The 23,009-nt window shown below is 61.1% G+C and overlaps 1 protein-coding gene across 1 annotated transcript; it reads right to left on the reverse strand.

The window, feature by feature from the left end:
• Positions 1–1,162: 1,162 nt before the first annotated feature.
• On the reverse strand, positions 1,163–21,287 carry MMP15 (matrix metallopeptidase 15). Its single transcript, XM_080645022.1, has 10 exons — positions 20,979–21,287; positions 10,451–10,599; positions 9,678–9,803; positions 7,966–8,273; positions 7,478–7,639; positions 5,887–6,140; positions 5,369–5,507; positions 4,568–4,718; positions 4,330–4,445; positions 1,163–3,030 (listed from the first exon to the last, which is right to left on the reverse strand). Exons 1-10 carry the CDS (start codon positions 21,135–21,137, stop codon positions 2,582–2,584), a joined length of 2,013 nt encoding a protein of 670 aa, XP_080501148.1. The 5' UTR covers positions 21,138–21,287; the 3' UTR covers positions 1,163–2,581.
• Between the last annotated feature and the right edge of the window lie 1,722 nt (positions 21,288–23,009).

Raw genomic sequence — 23,009 nt, forward strand, 5'->3', positions numbered from 1 at the left:
GCCACTGGGTTTCTTAAGATTTTACCAAAGAGCTTGGGGGAGGGGGGCCCCTCAGGCAGTTTCCTGCCGGGCTGATCCCTCTGCCAAGTCTCAGTGAGAAGCCCTTCCTCCTCTGGTCCCTGCGCCCCACACTGCCTTCCACCTGTCCGGTGACCTCGGGCTTCTGGGTGACCCTAAGTTTTCAGCTGAAGGCAGACCTGGGTCGGGGTTCTGTGGCTTCTGCCACAGAAAAGCTTAGAAGATGGAGTCCCTCCTGGACCCCCAGGCCCCCCCCCCCACCCCAAGGTCCTTGTGTGGGCGCGCACAGGCGTTTCCAAACTTAGCCTGATGGGCCTTGGGGCTTCCTAGGGCCAGCATTTCCGACTCTCAGCCAGTTTTCAATACAAAGAGAGGAAAGGGTGGGGTCAGGGGGGCTGGGGAGGGGTGTGCAGCTGTGGGGGAGAGTGGAGCCCGGAACAGGTTGAAGGACCCTGTCCGAGGAGTTGTGGGACCCACCACAGCTGATCACTGCATTCCTGGGGGTGCAGGCTGGTGCCCGAGAGGATGGCCCAGAAGACAGCCGGGGCTGGGCGTGGGGGGATCCAAGGCTGACAGAGACCTGAGGGCCGGCACTGCTTGTCCCCTGCTCTCCTGGCCTGGTCCGCACCCAGCCCGGGCGAGCCTTCTTGCTGCTTTAAAGATGTGAGGGCAGATCTGGGGTGCCCCTCACCCTCCGAGCAGAGCACGAGTTGAGGGGACGTTTGGAGTCCACAGGGGCATCTTTTCCCATTCCTCCTTGACCAGACTGGTCCTCAGGCTGCTCAGAGCCCAGCCTGGATGGGCGCAGGGCCTCCCACACCTCCTGGGTGTGCAGGGTGTGGGAAGCTGGCCTGCCCTTTCTCGCCAGGAATGAATGACACATCTTCCCCACTCCTTCCTGTCCCACCCCAGCCCCCTGCCCCAACCTCCTCCCAGCTATTGAGGTCAGCTGCCTCTCACTCTTACCCCAGCTCCTCCCTCCCAGGGCCCCTGGGAAGGAGACCCGCAGAGCTGGGAGCAAGGCCTGTTAGGTGTGGGAACAAGTCCCCCCCACACCCCCACTCCTGCCAGGGACTCTGCGTCCCCTGTAGCCCCTCCAGCTGTAAGCTCCGGCCCGAGGCCTCTCACAAAGGAGGCCACGCTTGCCGGCCATACGGTTTAATCAGTGCAGGTTATTTACAGAAAGACACACATGGGGGTGGACACGGACCCCCGTCCCCCCTTGGCTGGCTCTCCGTTCTCAGGTTGGAGGGGGCGGAAGCTGCTGGACCGTATTTGGGGGCCAGCCCATGAGAAGTTCTTCCCTCGGGGCCTCGGGATTCTGGGGGGCAGACCACTGTCAGGGCTGCGGGAAGCAGAGGGGAAAGAGCCGGCTATACAGTACCATTTCCCACAGCAGCCAACCTCTGCTCGGGTTGGGGAGGAAAAGAAGGGAGCAGCTCGCCCTCAGGGCTGAGCCCGGGAGCCTCCAGGCCCCAGTGGCTCCTGCTGGCCTCTCCCACCAGAGCCCAGGGAGACAGGGAACCCCCTCCAAGCCTGGTGCATGCTGGGCTGTGGGCACCCACACAGGTGGGCATGCTCTGTGACACCCAGCACCCCAGCCTGGGCACCCATCAGCCCTCTCTCTCCCAGGAGAGCTGGCGTAGTGGTAGCTGGAGCCTGAGGCTGGTGGGGTTCCGAGACCCCTGAGGATGGAGGTGCGGGTGAGCGAGGATGGGATTAGGCCCCGGGAAGGGGCCCAGGTGGGTCCTGTAGCTCAGAGAGAAGGTAGACTGGGGGCTGGAGGCCCAGCCGGGGAGGCGAGGCTCCCGGCTGGAGGGGCCTTGGCAGACGCCCTTTGGTCCTTGGTAAGGCGGGCCCAGAACCCCTTCTCTAGACAGATAAGGAGGTGTGGGCTCAGGGGTACGTGGGAGCGGGGTCTGCTGGCCCCTCTCTGGCCAGGGGCGGGTAGAGTTCTTAGGCACAAGGAGCTCGGGCTGCTGGGGTTGTTTGAGGTTGGTTGGGAAGGAACCAAACTCAACATGGACTCACAGCCAGGGTCACCTCCCCCTTCTGACCCCCTGACCTGGGGTGGCCCTGGCAGCCTACACCTACTTAGCTGTTCCTAAGGCAGAGGAAGACGTAGGTGGGCGGAGACCAAGGGAGCTCCTGGTCAGGCCCTGGGGCTCAGGCTGCGGGAAGATCCTCCCCGGCTCAGCCAGGCTCCCACCTGCGCCTTCTGACCCGCCCCTCAGCTGGCGCTGTGGCCTCGCCAAAGGTGGGTGGGGGCCCAATTCCCGGTCTGGAGCTAAACTCCATTTAGAAAGCTCTACCCCTGCCCTGAGGGTCTGGCCCTGGCCAGGAAAGTAGAAACCAATGCTCAGTTAGTGTGCAAAAACAAAACAACAAAACCCGGGCATAAATAAACAACGGGGCAGGGCTGGCAGGGATGTTGGAGGGCCTGGGGGGCCCCACGCAGGGGCTGAGGGAGCCACGGGAGGCTCTTGCCGGGGGCCCCAGGAGCAGTCTCAGAACCACAGGCGCGGCCAGCCTGGCCCTAGCACCGTGAGGAGCAGGAGGCGGCTCACACCCACTCCTGCAGGGAGCGCTTGCAGTACAGGAGCATGCGGGGCGCGCCCTTGCGCTGCATCTGCACCAGGGCGTAGGTGAGGCCCAGGATGCAGAGCAGCAGCAGCAGCGGGGGCACCAGCACCATCACCATGTTCACTGTCCGCGTCACCTCCTCCATCTGCACCACCACGCGGCTGCCCCCGTCCTCATCCGTCCCTGCCCCGGCACCTGGGCCGGCCTCGCGGCCCTCGTCACCCTCCTGGCTGTCCCCGCCTGCCCCGGGCTCTGCACCCGCATCGGGGTCGGGGTTGAAGGGCGGACGGGCCACGTCGGGCCATCGGGGTCCCGGCTCTTCGCAGCCCATGAAGTCCCGCAGGATGGACTTGGGGTAGCCGGGCTCCATCCGCAGGCGATCGTTGTCGAACTTCCAGTATCGGGTGCCTTTGTAGAAGTAGGTGTAGGCTGCGGGGCAAGCAGGCAGGGGTCAGAGTGCGGCCCGTCATCCGCCGAGAACCCCGCAGAAGACCAGGACACGCTGAAGGAGCCCTGGCTTTAAACACCCTCCTTTTGTCATGGCCGGTGTGGCTCAGTGGATAGAACATTGGTCTGTGGACCAAAGGGTCCCAGGTTCGATTCCGGTCAGGGCCACGTACCTCAGTTGCAGGCTCAATCCCCGGCCCCAGGTTGGGTGCGTGTGGGAAGCAACCAAACGATGTGTCTCTCTCTCCCTTCCTTCCACTCTCTCTAAAAATCAATGGGAAAATATCCTCAGGTGAGGATATGACAAAACACACACAAAATATCCTCTTTTTACTTGCTTCCCTGAGCATTTTCAAATCTGCCTCTACCCAATTACAGGTGCCCTTGACCCAAACCCTGCAGAGAAGGGTTTGGGTCAAGGTCACCTGTGCTTCCTGGCAGGGCTGACACCGACTAGGGCAGTGCGGGGGCAGGAGGCTGCAGTCAGGGGACCCTATCCTCTGTCCCAGGTCTGGCTTCACCCCACATGAGACCTGCCAGTGTCTCGCTCAAGGCCACGCAGCACGCCTGCAACGGACCTGGAGCAGAGCCCAGCACTGCCTTGGCCCGGCTCTCTGGCCTTGGGCATCTTGCCACGTCCCATCAGCCCCAGGAAGGGCCAGAATCATGGGGTGAGTCTACACTCCACTGAGCAGGGAGATGAGAGCGGCGGCAGAGGGATGGCATCACGTTCAGAAGCAGGGTGATCACCTGAGCCATCGCAAAGCCCAAAGGGAACCTCAGAACCAGGGCTATGGCTCTTTTAAGCTCGCCAGAGACCCCCCTGGAGAAGTAAAAGGCACAGCTCACTGTCGCTCCGTTATAATGACAGAGATCTGGCTTCCCTTCCGGGTGGGTGAGGAGGCACCGGGAGGACTCCCAGCCCATCGCTCTGAGCCAAGCGCGAGGCCGCCTGGCGAGCAGGGCAGTTCTGAGCGCCCGTTCTGGACACAGGCGGGCCTGGGTGGGACTCCTGACCCCGCCACTTCCTCGCTGTGGGGTTTGGGGCCCTTTATTCAAGCTCCGTGGTTGAGTGTGTCCGTCTGCAAACCGGGATGGTGAGGCTATGGGGAGGACCAGGAGGGTCATGCGCTAGCAGCTCCCAGCAGCCCGGGGCCTGCCACAACTGTGTCCCCCACACATGTCCTCACAATGTCTGATAGCCTGGGGCAAGCCCCGCCCCTGTGTGTGGGGGAGGGGACGGAGAGTGCTGGGCAGACGGCAGGGTGCTGGCCTGGGTACCTGCATCGTTGCTCAGGAAGGCCCCTCTGGGGGAGACGGGGATCCCCTGCCAGACACTGATGGGCTTAGGGTAGCCGGGGTCTCCACGCTGTGTCTCCTCATTGAAGCGCCAGTACCTGTGGCCGAAAGCACAGACTGTGGGCCCGCTTGGGCCTGGCGTCTGGTCCCCAGTGGTCGGGGGTTCTCTCTGGGTGGGCCTGGGAGCAGGGGCACGTTTCCCGGTGGGGAGGGCACTCACCTGTCCTCCTGGAAGAAGAAGGTGTGCCCTGTGGGCTCCCACCAGATGGCGGTGTCGATGCGGTCGTAGGGGATGCCCAGGCCGTAGCTGGTCAGCGGCTGCGGGTAGCCGGGCTCCAGGTTCGCTTCTCGGAAGAGCCAGTAGCGGTCACCTGAGAGAGGAGCGGGAGGTGGTGAGAGCAGGGTGGGGGCTGAAGGGTGCGCAGGGTGGGGGCAGAGGAAGGTTATTCTGGGCCCACAAATCCATTCACATCCACTCATCACACACGTGCGCCTGCGCGCGCGTGCGCACACACACACACACACACACACACACACACACACACACGGTAACACTCACACCCTTATACACAGGACAGGCACTGACACCCACGACAACACACAATGCAACTCACCCTTGTGTCACACCCACTCTGCACTCATGGACAACCGTGACACACTCGTTTACATATTAGTACACGCATGTCACCGCTCACACCTGAACACACACCACACCCCAGTCACACTACATCTAAGGGCCTGCGTTCCCATGTGAACATTCACCCCCAGCAGTTCTTGTAGAGAAGAGCTCCCCGCCTGGCCTCTGGGTCTGAGGGCTGTTCCCTGGAGCACCCCAGCACACGGCCCAGGGCTCCCCACTTTTGGTTTGGGCCCAGCCCTGTCCTGAGGGAGCTGCTGCCTCACTGAAGCTCGGGGGGGGCCCTGGGACACAGGTGATCAAGGTGCTGCCCCATGGGTGCCAGACCCTTCGCTCTCCTCCTCCTGGGGACCCAGCCCCGCCCCCCTCCCCCCCCCAGCTCACCTTTGAAGAAGACGAAGCGGCCGTCCTGGCGCTCGTAGGCAGCACTGATGTCACTGGGTAGACCTCGCCAGAAGTGCCCAATGGGCATCGGATAGTTGTCCAGGACACGGTTGTGCCGGACCCGCCAGAACCAGCGGCCCTGGGGAGGGCGGGGGTGTGAGTGGGCAGACCGTGCGCGCTGCCTCGGCCTGGGAGAGGGACCACCTGGGACCACCCCTGCCTGGACCAGGGAGGGTCGGACGGAGGCACTGAGATCCTGAGGGCAGCACTGGGGGGAGCCCTCGGCGGAAGGGGCGGGGGGGGGGGCACGACCCCTGGGCCTGCTGTAGGACTCCAGGAGATCCCCCATCCCTCGGCTGGGGCTCCTCAGTCTGATCTCCTGGCTTCCCAGGGCTGCTCAGTGAGGAAGTGGGGGTGCTGAGCAGCCAGGTGGGGCATGGCTCTGGGGGCGGGGAGGGGTGCTCTCGGGCTCTGAATCTGGGCCAAGGGGTTGAGGGAGGCACGGTCAGGGGCCAGACCTTGAACACGAACATCTCCCCACGCAGCATGGCCACTGTGTCAAAGTCCCCATCGCAGATGTTGGGGCCATACTGGTCAGGCCGCTCTGTGGCTCGGGGCTGGACTGGGGGGCCTGGCCTTGGGGGCCGTTCCGGCTTCCCGTCTGGGGGTGGAGGCTGGGGGGGCCTGGGGGGCCGATGGTCTGGCCGGCCTGGCCGCCGGGGTGTCACAGTGGGGAGGGGCCGAGTGGGCTGCGGCCGACCGTCTGGGGTGCCTGTAGAGTCCAGGGAGGGGGAACAAGAAATGAGGAAGCTGCCCGGCCGGTGTGGCTCAGTGGTTGAACATCGACCTATGAACCAGGAGGTCATGGTTCGATTCCCAGGCAGGGCACATGCCTGGGTTGCGGGCTTGATCCCTAGTAGGGGGCGTGCAGGAGGCAGCCAATCAGTGATTCTCTCTTATCATTGATGTTTCTCTCTCCCGCTCCCTTCCTCTCTGAAATCAATAAAAATATATTAAAAAAAAAAAAAAGGAGCCAAAACCGGTTTGGCTCAGTGGATAGAGCGTCAGCCTGCGGACTGAGGGGTCCCGGGTTCGATTCCGGTCAAGGGCACGTAACTTGGTTGCGGGCACATCCCCAGTGGGAGGTGTGCGGGAGGCAGCTGATCGATGTTTCTCTCTCATCGATGTTTCTGACTCTCTATCCCTCTTCCTTCCTCTCTGTAAAAAAATCAATAAAATATATATTTAAAAAAAAAAAAAGGAAGTGAGAAGGAGGCCCCAGAACCCAGCCTTGTCCTCCTCAGAACCCTGGGACCCCAGGCCCAGCCTGAAAAACCTGTGCCCCAGGCGAAGGGCCCACCCCGGTGAAAGGCCCTGTCTGTCCACAGCAGACCCCCTCCCCGCACCCCCGTCCTCAGGAGGATCTCCATCCTTCTCCATAGAGCCCCCTCGTTGACCTTCCCACGCTGGGCTTAGGTCCCTGTGCCCCGGTTTCCCCAGTTCCACTGGAGGCTCGCGGGACACACACAGCGGCAGGAACATTCCATCTGATTCCCAGGCTGCTAGGGATACAGTGAGGCATGTCTGCCATGTGCCCAGCAAGGTGGGCATTGCCGGTACCAGTGAGGTGCCTGGCGTGGGCACTGGGCGCAGGCCCTGGCCCAGCAAACTGGCCCTCAGGAGACCTCACCAACTGGGGCCTGGGTTAGGGGGTGCCTCCTGCCTGAGGACACTGGGAAGTGATAAACCGACAATATTAGCGGAGAGTCCGGGACAGGTTTGGGCTGGGAGCGACAGGAGGAGGAATGGGGCCCTGGAACCTCTGGTCTAATAAGAATATCACTGAGGCTAGGAGGAGAGGGGGTCAGAGATGGAGCCCCCTCCCGCCCCCTCCTCGCAGGCTCCAGCAGGAGCCACCGTGAGGGCTCTGGGTGTAGGTTCTGGGTTTGATTTTCAGCATCTAAGTGATATGGACAAGTCACCAATCCTCTCTGGGCCTCAGTTTCTCATCTACAAAACGGGACAGCAGCAGCACCTGCGCCGCGTGGGGCTGGGTTGAGGGTAGGCGTGCAGAGTCCACCCGCGTGTCCGTGCCGCCCGCTCGCTCACCGTAGAGCTGCTGGATGCCCCGGAGGTCGTCCTCGGGCAGCTGGAAGTTGTCGATGTCCATCCACTGGTAGAACGGCGCCATGATGGCGCTGGGGTTGCTGGAGTGCTCCAGCCCCAGCGCGTGGCCCAGCTCGTGCACTGCCACCAGGAAGAGACTGTTCCCTGAGATGGCACAGCAGCAGCACGGTCAGCTCTGGCCTGGCCCAGGACCTGGCCCCCTGGACGGTGGGCTGAGGCTGCCAGGGAGCCTGCCCTTGTTTTGCTCTTAGAAGAGGCTGAGCTGCTCTGACTTCTGGGCCTCCAACTACCCCATCCGAGCAATGGGTACAATGATCCCTTCTCTTCCCTCCCACCCCTTGAAGATGGTAGGACAACAGCTTGGGACCCAATGTCAGTGCCCCAGAGGACCGCACCGCGGAAGCTCTCCCCTCCCAGCCCTGCGTTCCCAGCTCTGCCTCCTTTGCCCTCGCCTGGCCAGCTGTTCTCACCATGCATGTCGGTGCTGGAGAAGGTCCAGGGCTCATCTGCGTCAAAATGGGTGTCCCCGCCCAGACCAGGGCCCGGGAAATAGGCGTGGGCCAGAAAGCCGCCTGTGCCATCAAAGGGTGAGCTGTCGCCATGGAAGCCGGAGGCAAAGAGGACCATGATGTCGGCCTCCTTCTGCCTCCGCAGCCTGATGTCCTGGTAGGGCACCTCCTGGAAGACCAGGGGCGTGGCCTGCTCCCACACACGGAAGGCCCTGCGCACCGCCTCCAGCGAGTGGTACCAGCCCAGCTTCTCCGTGTAGTTCTGGATGCTGCAGGTGGGCGGGGAGACAGACCCGTGAACCCAGGGCCTGGGGCTACTGCCCACTGCTGGCACCCACTGGGTTGGAGGCCAGGACACATGGCCTCAAGGCGCGTGCATAAGAGCTGAGCTGGGCCCCGGCCGGTGTGGCTCAGCTGGTTGAGCATCGCCCCATGCACTGAAAGGTTGCTGGTTTGACTCTTGGTCAGGGTACAGGCCCGAGTTGTGGGTTTGACGCTTGGTCAGTGTATGTGTGGGAGGTAACCGATTGATGTTTCTCTCTCTCTCTCTCTCTCTCTCTCTCTCTCTCTCTCTCTCCAAAAAGAAAATGTCTGAACTGATTTAACAACAATGCCTGAAATATCAGCCATTAGTCTACTTGGAGGAGAATTTGAAAAAAAGGAATGTCAAAACCAGGGATTCATTAGGATATTACCAAATAAGGCTGCATCGTGCCAAATATGCCTATTTTCTGGAAGAAAATGTTAAGTAAATGAATGTCAGCAGATATGTAGCTGAAAGACCCCAAAAGAGCAATGTGAATGGCTGAGGTTTGGGGAACACGGGGCTATCAGTTCTGAATGTTGGGTTCCAGGTCAGGCTGATCTGAGTTCAAGGCCATTATCTGTGTGACTTTGGGCAAGCGAGTTCTCTCTCTGAACTTGAGTTTTCTCATCTGTAAAATGGGTAAAGGTTAGCGCTTTCACCATGGTGTCCCCGTGAGGATGAAATGAATGAACTCGTTAAACCAGAGGAAGCGTCTGTGTGCTGGACGGATCTCCAGTAAAGCTGGCTGGACCATGAATTCACTGGGGGCCTGGGGTCTAAGAGGCCGTGGGAGCCACTCCTCCTGGGGCGATGGAGCTCTGGTGGGGCCGTGGCTGGACAGACACAGGAAGAGGAGCCCTTGGGGACCGCCACAAGCTCGAGGCTGGAGAATTTTCTTGCCCGAGGACTCAGCACGAAGGAGGATGGTGCCTGAGGGTTTTTGCAGGTGACTTGCTGCCTGTCCACCCGGCAGATGCCTGGATTCCGGCCCCCTCTCCTCCCCCACCCTCAGGTGCCTGATACCCCATCCCCACACTGTGGAGGCCCTCAGTGTGTGCGGGTGAAGTGAGGCCAAGCCAGGCAGCTGGTGGTGTTGTGGTGGGGGGGAAGGGCGGGGGAGGGAAGGAGGAGAGAGCGGAAGCCACTCCAAGGGCCCCGACCTTCTCAGGAGGAAGACAGCCTGGGGTGTGCAGCCGCGGTCAGCGTGGGAGCCAGAGTGGGTTTGGACTGTCTATACTGGGCACCCTGGGGGGCTGCTGAGAAAGGAAACCTTCCAGACAAGTCCACTGGGAAGCCTGAAGCCTCAGACCAGGGTGATGGGGAAACGCCCGGCAGGGATGCCACCCCGGGAAGCCGGGGTCCCTACCTGAAGGTCAGATGGGGGTTGTTCCACTTCCTGCCGGTGAGGGCATAGCGCTTCCGCCGCCGCAGATTGGCTTTCACATGCACCCCGAACTGATCCGGCACGCCACAGCGGGGCCGCTTCATCCACCTGGCTCATGGGCGGGGAGGGGTGAGCACACAGCCTCCTCCAGGCAGTCCACCTCCTTCCACCCTCCCACCTCGGGCCTTCAGCTGCCTCTTAGGGTGTGGTGGGAGACGAGCTAAGCTTCAGTTTCCTCACCAGGAAAATAGGTACAATGATCTTCTCCTAGAAGACTGGATGCCCAGCGAGGCCTCCGCAAAGGTGAGCCCCTTCTCAGCGGAATCACCCAGGGATGGGACAGTTACTCCTGAGGCCTCCTGTCCTCGATCCGTTATGTTCTGTGCATGTTCATCAAGGATGGGGCTTTGCGTCACTTCCCCTGTCCCATTCCGAGCAAGGCCGAACTGTGCTGCCCCATCCCAGGTCTGTATGCTGCCGAGTCCCTCCATTCCCATCAGTGATGGCAGACATCACTCATCTACCCTATGCTCCTTGTGGCCACGCCGGGATTCGGCCTCAGGAGCTTTCTCAACACAAGGCTTCAGGCAACCACTCCCAACCAATCAGAGCTAGCAGAGAGGATCAAACCGTTTGTCATCTCTTATCTAGACCACGCTTTTCTGGTAACTCTGTGTGCCAAGACCTCATGAGAGCAGGCCAGGAGGAGGGCAGGGGCCAGGAGGGGCTGGGGAGGGCCCGACAGAGGGACTCACGTCTTGGTCTCTTCGTCGAGCACGCCGGTGACAGGGATCCCGTAGAAGCGCTGCATTTCGGAGAGGGCTGAGGCCAGGATCTGGGCCGAGCGCATGGTGGACATGTGGCGGCTGGGCTGAGGCAGGTAGCCGTAGAGTCGCAGCCAGTTCTGCAAAGGAGAGACCACCAGGGTCAGCATGGCTGGCTCTGGATACATACGGCCTGCAGCAGACCACCGCCCACCACCATCGCCCAGAGCCGCCACGGCCTCCCTGCTTTCACCTCCTGCGGTGGTTTTCCCCCTCTCTCTCTTAAAAAAAAAAAAAAAAGTTTTTATTGAATTTCGGAGAGACAAGAAGGGAGAGGGAGAGAGACAGAGAGAGAAACTGACTGGGGCAGGACCGAACCTGAAACCTGGACATGTGCTCTGTCTGGGAATCAAACTGGCAACCTTTTGGTGCATGGGACGACACTCAACCGACTGAGCCACACCGGCCGGGGCCCTCGGGTCTATTTTCACACGACAGCCCAGTCAAAAGCCCTTTACAAGTCAGGTCTGGTCTCCAAAGACTTCTTACCTTAGAGGAAAAGCCAATTTTTACAGAAGCTACCAGGCCCTCCCTACCTGACCCCACCTCAGCAATCAGCTCTCGCTCCTACCATCTACCCAGCCAGGCTCCCTCCTGCCCCAGGACCTTTGCACGTGCTGCGGCCTCCCAGATGTCTGCACAGCTCCCACCCCGTGTTCTTCAGGTCTCTGCTTCAGCCTCACCTACTGGAGGGTGTTCTCTGACAACACTAAAAAAGACCCCCACCTGCTGTACCCTGCACCCCCTCTCCTCCTTTCTTGCACTTGTCACCATCTGACACACCGCATATGTCACTTAGGTGTTTCTCACTTGTCTCCCCCACTAGGATGACAGGAGGACGGGATCCCTGATGAGCCTGGCCCAGCTGTAGTGAGAAAGGGGACTCTGGGCGGCCCACCTCATGGCCCCATGGCCATGAGCACACGACCACAGTGGGAGGCTGGGGCACAGAGGCCAGGGACTTCTGTGGGCCTTGGCCACACGGAAAGGTGTCCTTTGCAGCTTTCCTGGCCCGCCCTGGGTCTCCGGGTGCCCCCCGAGTGACGGGACCTGAAGGCCTACTGCAGGCCCACAAGGCAGGATGATGACCGAACATGGTGGCTGCTCTGGGCTGACAGCCAGGTGTCAGCTGGCCAGGGCCACACCCCCATCTGTCTGCCACCAATGTCACAGCCAGCTCCTCGGGGACTTGCTCCCTCAGTGCCACCCTCAGCCCGGCCCTGGTATCCGGCCACACCCCTGGCTCAGCAGCACCCAGACTGCCGCTGGAGGGAGCGCTGCTGGGCCCAGGAGGGCAGCGCAGAGACACGGTCAGAGCCACCTGGCTTCTCAGGCCCGGGAAACAGCCACAGAACCAGGAGGCAGAGCCGGGGGATGAGAAACAACCAGGGCTCTGGGGACAGACAGGGCTGGGGACATCTCCAGCCAAGCCTCGTCGAGGTGTGGCTCTGCTCTCCGAGGACCTGCCTCACACCTTGGGTTTCTGTGAGGACTAAGTGGGGACACTAGCGCTTGCACTGTGCTGGGCAGGGGAACGTGCTCAACAAATGTGCCATTAATGACAGAGCCGGGGCTGTCTGGCTGTCCCGGGAGCGGCAGGCTTTTGCTTCTACCAATGGGGCTGAAGGTTCCAGGCTCCAACAGGGCCTGAGGGCTGCGCATCTCAGGTGAGGGCGCGGCAGCTGGGGGAGGCGGTGGCCTCCCCTGCCAGCCCAGCCCAGCCCAGCCCAACTGTGTGGCCCAGAGCACTTCCCTCCGCTCCACCCGACACCGGCACAGTCTGGGCACCTCCCCTCAGCTCCTGCTCTTTCCGAGCACGGGAAACTGTTCCCAAAGTTCCTGGGTGTGTGTCTAAAGGGGGACACCCGCCACCCTTAATGGATGACTTTCCCGAAGAAGCTTTGGGAGGTCTAGAAGCTGAGGTCCAGGATGCTCGGCCAGCTCAGTTCCGCAGGGAAAGGGATCAGCCGGAGGCAGGGCTGCTGCTGACTCGAGAGGGCACCTGACATCACTTATTTGCATAAGGTAAAAATATCTCCGGGAGCTCAATCACAGGCACCGGGCTGATTAGCAGTGTCTGCTGAGTGACAGGAGGGTAAGGAGGGGGAGGCTCAGGCTGGGGCCCTGGGGTGGGGGGAGGGGAGCCAGTTGGGCTTGTCTGCAGCGAGGAGCTCAGAGCCCAGCAGAGGGCAGGGGGTGAGGGAGGCCCTTTTAAAAAATATATATTTTTGTTGAGTTCAGATAGAAAGGGAGAGGAAGAGAGAGACAGAAATATCAATGATGAGAGAGAACCACAGCACGCCCCCCACTGGGGATCGAGCCTGCAACCCAAGCATGTGCCCTGACTGGGAATCAAACCGTGACCTCCTGGGTTATAGGTCGACGTTCAACCGCTGAGCCACACCGGTCGGGCACGGGGCCTTTAATTCTGGCTGTAGTTCAGGGGCTGATGGGAAGGTCCCAAGGGTGCCTACGGACCATCCTTCACACAGATGAGCACCTGTTTGAGTTTCAGGGAAGCCGAGAGCTTCCATTTCGGTATCAGCCAAGCCTCGAACCCTCAGCCTCCTGGTGACCAATGCCTCCAGGCCAACGCCAGGGTGAGAAGCAGAAGCGGAGGCCGGGTGGCATGGGAGGGGGTGGCGGGAAGCAGAAACACAGTTTGGGCCCAGAGGTCAAACCTCTGAATGACAAGGCGAAGAAACAGACGGAGTGTGCCTGACTGACCAACAGCTCTGATGGATGGGAGCTGCCAATCCATCTACGCCACCCACACGGGACTGTGGGCCTTTCCTTTCCCGTGTCCAGGAGGGAGTCTCTCCCCCTTACTGCTGTGCGAAGCGTGACAGCCCAGGAGGGAACAGTGTGGGAAAGGGGTGCACAGCTGGGCTGCTTGCACCCTAAGCCCCAGCTTCCTGAGGGGCTCTGCCGCCATGGGACAAAAGTGGGGAGCCATTTCCAAGTAGGGGAGGGGCTATGTCCCAGCTCCTGCTACTCCCCCAGGGGGACTGACTGTCCCTTATCCAAGCGGCCTCCTTTCCCTCCCCTCACAGAGTCTCACAGGTGGAGGGCCAAGCAGGTGGAACCTGGTTTCTCAGCTGGGGAAACGGAGGCTTGTGGAGGTCAGTAAGCAGCAGGACCTCCTCCACAGGGGTCACTCGGTAGGAGGCAGGGAAGGTTCTAAAGTGAACTCTGGAGCCACAAGGCCCCTCCTACCTGCAGCCCATCCTGAAGACCCCGCCCACCCTGGCTCCTTCAGCCATTTCTTCCTTGAGCTCCACAAGTGTGCACAGATGCTTCAGGTGAGTGGCTGGGCCCAGGCAAGGAGATGTGGGGCCATCAGGAGTCTGAGAGGGGATCCCTGGCCCCTTGCCCCTAGGAGAGGCCGTACACGCAGCAGGCCAGGGCTGAGACTGCTGTGGGCTGGCCATCCGGTCAATGTTCACAAGAACCCCATTCCCGTTATACAAACGGTGGGGTTCAGAGCGGGTGAGTGGCCCACCCAGGGTCGCACAGCTCATCTGGCTAAGCTGGAGCCCACAAGCAGTGCGACTGGACCAGGCTGCTTGCGAAGCAGCACCGGCTCCGCTTGGCCTGAGGCTGGGGACACTGGGCTCTGGCCCTTCCCAGGAACAGCGCCCAGCATAGCCCTGGGGGAGGGCGTCTGATCCTCCCCACGCTCCCCAGCTCTGGCTGGGTCTGGGCACTGGGCCACGTCAGCTGGGCTGCCCCCCAGGACTGCCGAGACAATGCCAAGGCAGGCCCGCAGGGAGGGTGTGTCTGGGAACGAGCTTCCAAATCGATCAATACTGTGCATTAAGCACAGCCGTGGGGGCAGGGGGCGAGGGCTGCGGCTGTCATCACAGCCAGCTCCTCCAGCCAGCTCCTCCCACCGGCCTTATCAGAACCTGCACGATAAGGACAGTCCGCAGGCCTCTGCTTTGCTTCGGTCACCCAAGGCTCTCCAAGCAGACCCTGGCGGGGCTGCCCGGACAGGCACAAAGGCATCTCGTTGGGCCAGCCGGGGATGCACAGACCCTCCAGGGCGCCAGGGCCTTGCTGTGCTCGCTCCCCAACCTGTGTCGCAGTCTGAGGGCTCTTGGGAGCAAGCCAAGGCCATGCCGGGCACAGAGCGGGATGATGAGCCTGGGGGAGTCGCAGACTCTGCAGAGGCAGGGCATGCACCCCAGGCCCGCTCGGCCCAACCCTGTCCATGGGGTCTGAGCCAGGTGCCCATGCTACCAGCTAGGTGACCCTGAGCAGGCCTAGGCTCCCCCAGTCCCAGGCTGGAAGGGACCTCAAAGCCATCAAGTCCAGCTACTTCACTGAAACCTCCATGGGCCACCACTGGGCCAGGGTCCCATCAGGCTTCCTCCCCTGAAAAGATGGGAGGCTCACTGCCACCAAGGTGGCCTGTTCCATCTTCAGGCAGCCTTGACGGTTCGCCCTTCCTCAGGCAGAGCAGAAACCTGCCCCTGTAACATCTGCCCCGTGGTCCGGCCTGCTTGTCCACAGAGCAGGCCTCGGAGTAACGGAAGAGGACCAAGACCACTTCTCCCAGCCCCTGGCCCTCCTCTGCAAAATGTTCACTCCCCATCGGCTGCTCAGGGGTGACAGCACAGGTGACCTAACCAGCCCCAAGGCCGCTGAAGAAAGGGGGCACCGGCCAGGCCACCCCGTCCTAGGAGGATGATTTACTACCTTTAGAAGCAGCATGGTCCATATCCAAGCAATTCTAGAACTGCCCTTTGAGAAGGGAAAGCTGCGGGTGGGGGAAGGGGCTCTGGGGGGCGTGGGGCTGTGCAGCCAAAGCAGGAAGGAGGCTCGTGGCCTCTTCACCTTGTGGCCTCCCAGCCTTTCCTTAACCTGGAGCAAGGAACAGCAGGGTCCTTTGGCCCGTGGGTGGGCAGGGTGGGGTGAAAGAGGCCTGTTTGCTAGTGGTTTCGGTTGGCTGGGGGCCAGGCCCGGGCCTCACCTGGAAACCCTCATAGGTGTTAATCTCCCAGATGGGGATGTCCACAGGGCAGAGCCTAGATGGCCGGACAGGTGAGGGGTGGGGGGGAGGGGAGGCTCCAGGTTCGGCCATCCCCACCTGGCTGGGGCCCAGCAGGCCCCTGCCTGGGCCTTTCCACAGGATGACTCCCTGGCTCTGACCTGCAGCCTTGAACCCAGCACGGGGGCTGGGCGCTCAGGCTCCAAGCCAGACCGACTGGGTGCAGATCCCAGCTCTGCCACCTCTGGCTGGGGACTCTCTCTCACCCTGTCTCAGTTTCCTCTTCTGTACAATGGGGTAATGACAGCACCTATGCTTATAGAGTCAATACCAGAACTAAATGTGAAAATGCTTACAAAACAGCTCTGGGCCATGCCCAGGACAGAACCACATGTGTTGAAGGTGCTCAAAAAAGCAAGGGATCCTGCTGGGCCCAGGTGAGGCCACTGCGCACAGTGGTTAGTCAGCATTTTACGTTAACGCACGGGCTCTCCCCAGTAACTCCACCCAGTAGATGCTCTTACTATTCTCATTCTGGAGATAGGGAAACTGAGGCTCGGATGGGTTCAATGACTTGCTCAGTAGCCAATGCCGTTTGCTCCTCACTGTCACTGCTTTGCCACCATTTCCTATGTACCAGGGGCCATGCCCACAAGTGTAGGACATGAAGCTGGGCTCTCACCCTCAAGGGTGCAGTCGCTCCTGGGAGAACAGGGTGGTGTCCAGAGCCAAGGACCAGCTTGGAGAGCTGATCTGGACTCTGGCCTCCAGGCGCCACGGCTCCGGTAGCTCAACCATCAGATGGCAACAGGAAGGGGGCATCCACCAAGGCTGGCTCATGGCTGGGACCCAGGCCCTCACCTGTCAGCCCAGATGCTGGAGGTTGAATAGTCTTGCTTGTTTCCTGCTGTCCCTCCATGGGGAATGGGATCGGGCCTGAGTCAACCCTCCTTGTCTCTCCATGTCCTGCTCTAACACCTCTGCTGTTCTTGCCCCAGGCTGCAATTCTGTGCTCCCTCCCCCAAAGGGGCCAGGCATCCCGGATGGAACCAGGTCTTTCTGGGGCCCATCTTGCCAGATGGCACCTACTGTGTGCCTCAGGCCTCGAGTGTTCAGCCACCTTCAGGGTCCCAGGTCCTCACATTCATTATGGAGTCTTCCCAGGGCCTTTTGTGATGGAGAAGGCTCCAAAGTGGGCCATATAAATCTTGGGACGAATCTGAAGATGCCAACTATCTTAGTCCATTTGGGCTGCTATAACAAAAATATCATAAGCTGTGTGGCTTATCACAACAGACATTTATTTCTCACAGTTCTGGAGGCTAAAGTCCACGCTCAGGGTGCCTTCGTGGTCAGGATCTGTGCAGGCCCTGTTCCTGGTTGCAAACTTCCTGGATGCTCACTGTTCTCACATGGTGGGCGGGGCAAGGAGCTTTCTCGACCAGCTTTTCTAAGAGCACTAATCTCATTCATGCTGGCTCTCTATTCCTCACCTCATCACCTCCCAAAGGCCCTAATATCATCACCTAGGGAGTTAGGTTTTAGCATATGAATTGGGGGGGGGGGGAGGCATTGGTGAAACATTCAATCTATAGCACCAACTTTAATGTGCACTGACCATAGCTGGCGTCACAGAAGTCCAGCTCCCAGCTGGGCAGAGGTGACAATGGCAGGGCACATCTGGAGCAGCAACAAAAGGTGGATGGAGGGGGCAGCCAGAACCCAGCACTTAGCAGGGAGGGGCTTTTCCATTCTGGCCAGCATTGCCCTTCTGAGTTGGCATCAGAGAACTTGGGCAGTGGGTGCTGGGGTTCAGAGGAAGGCTTCTTGGGGGGGGGGGTGTGTTTCTATGTCATTTCTGGGTGTGCTTCTATGTCATTTCCTCTCCACCCTTCTTGGGTGGAGCAAGGTGAGGTGTTAGTCCAAAGGTTGGAATGTGCAGGTTGGACCGATGCATTGTTCAAACAAGGAGGGCAACCTTCCAGGAGGCAGCTGACTGAGGGGACCCCAGAGCAGCCCCAAAGCAGGGACCTGGCAAAGGGCTGGGCATGAGGGGCACGGCCCAATCGGATCCTGGGTCCCTGGCGGCACCCATCAGCCCAGTTCTCTGGGCGTTTGCAGACACACTATGGAGGGATGGTGTGTTAGCAGAAAGAGAGCAGACTAAAAAGAAGGGGTGGATGGGAAAAGAGAAGGGTTGTCAATGATAAGGCTCACACTTTCCTCAAGGGCCGGCCCAGGCCTCTGCAGTTTCTGCTCCGTATTTGAGAAAGGGTATTAATAAGAGTGTAGGAGCGGGTGGCCAGCATGGAAGTGCCCGCGGAGATCGGAGCACAGGAAACCTGGGGCTATGGCTCCCCAGTCAGATCTGAAGGTCAAAATCAGAATTCAAGCTGACCGCCCACCCCCTTCCTTTTGCTCATTCTGCTCGGCAGCCAGGTAGGGGCAAGAAAGGTACACAGGAAGGAGTCTGTCCAGGGAAGATGAGTGTGCCCATGCTTTAGTGGCAGCTGCATCATACCTGTGACCTCTGGCAGCCTGAGTCATCTGGATGGGGCTGGCTGAGGGCCTGAGATTATACCTGGGGAGCAGGGGGCCAGGGGGAAGAGACCATAGCTTCTCTGGTGAAACCAATGGCATTTCAGCAGGCCAGGTGCCATAGCCAACAAGAGTGGGACGGATCTGAAGGGGGGCCTGGACTCAGGGGCGCGGGGGCAGGGGGCGGCCAGGAGCTACAGCTGCTACCTCAGTCAGGTGAGGCCTGCATGTAGGCAGAGGCGTCGGGCTCCAGCCCAGAACAGCTGGAGACTGGCACCTGCCATCCAAGGGAGAGAGTAGGACAGGGCAGAGTAACTCCGCGGTGGCTTCTTCAAGACAGACAGCCTTGCCCGGCTGCTCAGTGGTTAAGCATCGACCTATGAACCAGGAGGTCACAGTTTGATTCCCGGTCAGGACACAGGCCCAGGTTGTGGGCTCGATTCCCAGGGTGCAGTGTGCAGGAAGCAGCAGTCAATGATTCTCTCTCATCATTGGTGTTTCTATCTCTCTCTCCCTCTCCCTTCCTCTCTGAAATCAATACAAATATATTAAAAAGAAAGAAAGAAAGACAGCTCTCTCCAGGAAGGGGCTTGGCAGGTTGGAGGTATCTGCCAGCTCCTGGCACATGCCAGACTCCTGGTTCCTTAGTCTAGTGAAACTCCTGTGGTTTCTGCCTGGGAGGGAGAGGGGCTGGCCTTGGCTCAGTTACCAGGATGCTCAGAGAAGGTGCCAGCCATGACCCGACCCGAAGCCTGGAGCTGTGGGGGTTCTGGGACGAGGACCAGAGCCCTTCCTCAGGGGAGGGAGGGTCTGGACACAGGGTGCAGGCCAGGCCCAGGAGTCTCTGAGGCTGGTCTTAGAGAGCGTGGACAATTGTCCTCAAGCCTCCTGGCAAATGCACTGGCTGCTGAAGCCATTCAACTCTTTGGGCCTAGATCTAGCCAAACTTGGCAAAACTCCAAGGAATAGTCTGTACCCCAAAGCCAATTCCAGGAGCAGGGACAGCCCCCCGTCTCTTTAGCCCTCCATCTACCTTGGTTTCCATGTTGGGCCCCCTAAACCTTCCAGTCTCTTCCAGCAACAGCCAAAGCCAAATTCTCCGCAAGAGAGAGGCTGCAGGTCACTCTCAGAGACCGCAGGTCCCAGGACCTCATCTCCTGGCCATCTAAGATGACACTTCATAATGCACCGCCACCAAATTCCGGCATGGTCCGTAATTGCTTCCTGTGCCCCGATGCCATTCTTTAGTGGATGAAAAACGGCTCCGGGTGGGTCTATGGCCTGCAATCCTTTAGCACTCCACGCCAGAGAGCGGCAGGTGGGTCCAGACACTCTTCACTGGGTACCTGGCTCACAGGCTGAGGGGCAAGCCCCACCCGCAGAAGCCCCCTGAGTGCCTGCCCCTATGAATGAGGGGGAGGCAGCTGGACCGGGCATGGGCTGGGCTCCCACTCCACCTCCTGCCAGGACCCGGCTCCCTGCAGCTTTCCCTGGCCAGCCGAGGAGCAAGGGAAGAGCAGGTGGGGAACTGGCGGAGAGGTGTAACTTGAGCCGGGAGGAATTCCCTGCCCTTCCTCCAAGCTTTTATTAAAGTAGGGCGGGGAAAGGCAGACTTCCATCGGAAAATCTCCCAGGCAGCAGGGAGATGTGGGGAAGCCGCTGGGGGCTGGGAGAACCGGCGCTCAGCGGGGCAGCGGGAGGCTTCAGGCCGGCTCAAGGGCACCGAGGCCCGAGCCTACCCCGGCGATCGCAGAGGCGGTCTTCCCCTGCCATCCACTCTCCCTTCCTAGTCCCAGAAGGGAACCGGATCTTAGAAGGGGGGCCCTAGCCGGTTTGGCTCAGTGGGTAGAGCGTGGGCCTGCGAACTGAAAGGTCCCAGGTTCGATTCTGGTCAAGGGCAGATGCCCGGGTTGTGGGCTCGATCCCCAGTGCGGGACTTGCAGGAGGCAGCCGATCCATGAATGTTTCTATCTCTCTCTCCCTCTTCCTTTCTCTCTGAAATCAATAATATATATGTGTGTGTATATATATATATATATAGAAGTGGGGAAAGAGTGGACCCCACTTTTAATTTGGGGCAATGGAGCTGGTGCCCTCACTATCCTGCCCCGAAGGATGGCGCTGGGTGACTCCATGGAGCCGCTGGCACGGGCTATAGACCCAGCTCTTCCCCGGGAGGCCGCACCTGACCGACCCAGAGCAGGGGCCCCGGCTGGACGGCGGGCGGGCTCCGGGTGAAAAGATGAGCGGAGTCCGTCCTCTGCGCAAAGGGGCCGGGGCGCAGAAACTGAGTGGCTGGGAAGGCCGGGGAGACTGGGTTTCTCTCTTGGACTCAACCTGGCCGTGGCGCGGCTTCGGTCCAAGAGCCCAAGAAAGTCGCCAAAGCGCCCCTTCCACCCGAGTCTGTGGTCTCGGAGATTTGCATCCCTTCCCCCATCCCGGCCCCCGCGAGTGCCTCAGGGTACCCCAGACTGGTTGCTTTCTAGGCGGGGACGCGGGGGCGCCGCCTGATCAGCTCGTGCTACCCCCGGGGCAGCCCCCACCCCACTCGCAAAAAACGTCACGGCGCCCGCAGGGCTCTCGAGGAATCGGCCGCCGGGAGGGAGGGAAGGAGGGGAGCAAGGGCTGGGGGCGTCAGAAGCGGCTCCCGGACGGGGGCTGGGGCGGATCAGCGCCCAGGGCAGGGTTGTAGTGGTAGGGAAGGGAGGCAAGCCCTACGCCCCCAGGGTTTGGGAAGAGGTGCACAGCAGACGGAGAGCTGGGGGAGGGCCAGCTTGCCCGGCCCCTTTCTGCCCCCCCCCCCAATCCCCAGGGAGTGGGGGGCTCGTCTCCTCGCCTTCTACACCCCGGCCGCAGGCTGCGGGCGTGGCTCCTTCCCTGCCCCCCAAGTCTCCCAGCCCACGGCGAAGTACGGGCGGGGGTCCTTACCTCGGCATTGACTTCTGCGTCCTCCGCTGCGCCGTGGCCCAGGCAGCCCAGTGCCACCAGGAGCAGCGGCAGCAGTCGCGGCCGCGCCGCCGCCTCCCGGCCGCCAGAGAGGCTGCCTGCCCAGGACGGCCGTCCGGGCGCGCTCCGTTCGCTGCCCATGCTCTGCGCGGCCAGCCCGGCCGGGAGCGCCGCACGCGGGGATCGCTCGCTCCGTGTCCCTTCACGCGGCTCGGAAACTTGCGACGCTCCCTGGCTCCCCGCCCGGCGGGCGCGCGGCAGACGGACTCCCGGTCCCGGTCTCCGCCGAAGCCGCAGAGGTCCCCTCGGCAAATTCCCACGCCCGCGGAGAAGCGGGCAGGGCAGATCCGGGCACGCGGAGCCGGCCCACGGGGGAGAGGGCCGGCCAGAGCCGCCAGCCGCCGGGTCCCGCAGCCTGGGTGCCCGGGGCCCGGCTCCCGAGAGCAATTGCAACTCCCGAGCCTTTGTCTGGCTCAGCGCTCCGGCCGCCCGGTCCCGCGGCGCCCCCTGCGCGCCCAGCTCTCTCTGTCCATGCCCGGGGCCGGGCGCTGCCCAGAGCGCGCGCCTCCCGCCCGGGGACCCTGCTCGTCCCGCGCCCGATCGGGCCCGGGTCCCCGCGCAGTCCCGGGAGGAGGCGCAGTTAGCCGGTCAGAGCGATGAGCCAGCCAGGGAGCCGGAGACCGACGTCCCCGGCGAGTTCGGCGCAGCTGGGGCGCTCCCAGCCCTCCTCCCGGCGCGCGGTCGCCGCGGCTCTTAAAGGGCCAGTGCTCTCTCTGCGCGCGGCCGCGGGCGGGGGGCGGGGGGCGGGGGCCAGGGGGCGGTGTCTTCGGCGGAAGCTTCTTGGTAGCAGGTGCCGGCTGTGGGGCTGGACAGGCGGCCTTTCACTCTTTCCAGGCGGCCGGAATCCTCCCCAGCCCACCTCCTTCACTCCGATCCCTGCTTTTGGAGAGTGGGGTTGATCCCTAAAGTGACCCCTCACCGAGCGGGTAAGGAGAAATGAAGACTCCCACTGCTCCCACCCGGTGGGTGGGTGGGGCTACTGAGGCTACGGTGGGCAGGAAGGAGGGCTGGGAGGAAGGACCCAGTATCCTGTTTTAGGCTTAAGCAGCAGCAGCAGCAACAACAACAACAAAAGATAAACAATACCTAGGGATTTGTTGTTTTCTCAAAAGCCCTTCAAGTGACTTTTCTTAATTGCAAAGTGAGGGGTTGGGTATGTTGCGTGTGCCTGCAGTGAGATCACGCGCGGGTTTAGGAGGGACAGGTAGCGACCTGCGTTTCCTCTTACCTGGGGCACGTGGGCACGTTACTTCACTTTCCTGAGCCTCCATGTCCTTACCTGGAACGTGGGCTGAGGGTTAGGTATCCTTCCGGTCCCTGGCCTGGCACACCTCAGGTTTCCAAGTGGAGGACACTATTTTGTGCAAGTGCAATGTGACAGTTGGGCCTGACAAGGTGCTGGGCTGGGAGGCAAATCTTCCCCCCGCCGAGTGGAGCTTGCAGTGCGAGATTTAACCCTATCCCAGGTGGACCTCAAAAGCCTTGCGGGGGGGAGGTCCCCTAGTCTAGAGTCTGAAGAGGCTGTGTGCCCACAGCAAGGACAGCCCTGGCCCAACACATCGGTGTCAGGGGTTGGATGTGAAGGCGCCCAGCAGGGCAGGAGGGCTTACCTTCCTCCCCTCTGCCACCTCCCGGCCCGGAAATGGGAGCTTTCCTCACCACAGGAGCTTTCTCTTGAAACCTCCCCACACGCCCCAGCCTCACCTCCAGGAAATGGGCAGAGATCTGGCAGAGTTTGAGAAATTGACTTGTTCACCGACCTGCCAGGTGGGAAAAAAGAGCAGTTTAAAGAGAACAGACTGAAGTTAAAGCGGCAAAGATAGGTTTTAAAAAGCAAAACAAGCCCAGCCGGTGTGGCTCAGTGGTTGAGCATCAACCTATGAACCAGGAGGTCACGGTTGGATTCCCAGTCAGGGCACATGCCCCGGTTGCGGGGTGTGCAGGAGGCAGCCA

The sequence above is a fragment of the Plecotus auritus genome (assembly GCF_963455305.1).
Source record: "Plecotus auritus genome assembly, chromosome: 10".
Classification (NCBI taxonomy): Eukaryota; Metazoa; Chordata; class Mammalia; order Chiroptera; family Vespertilionidae; genus Plecotus; species Plecotus auritus.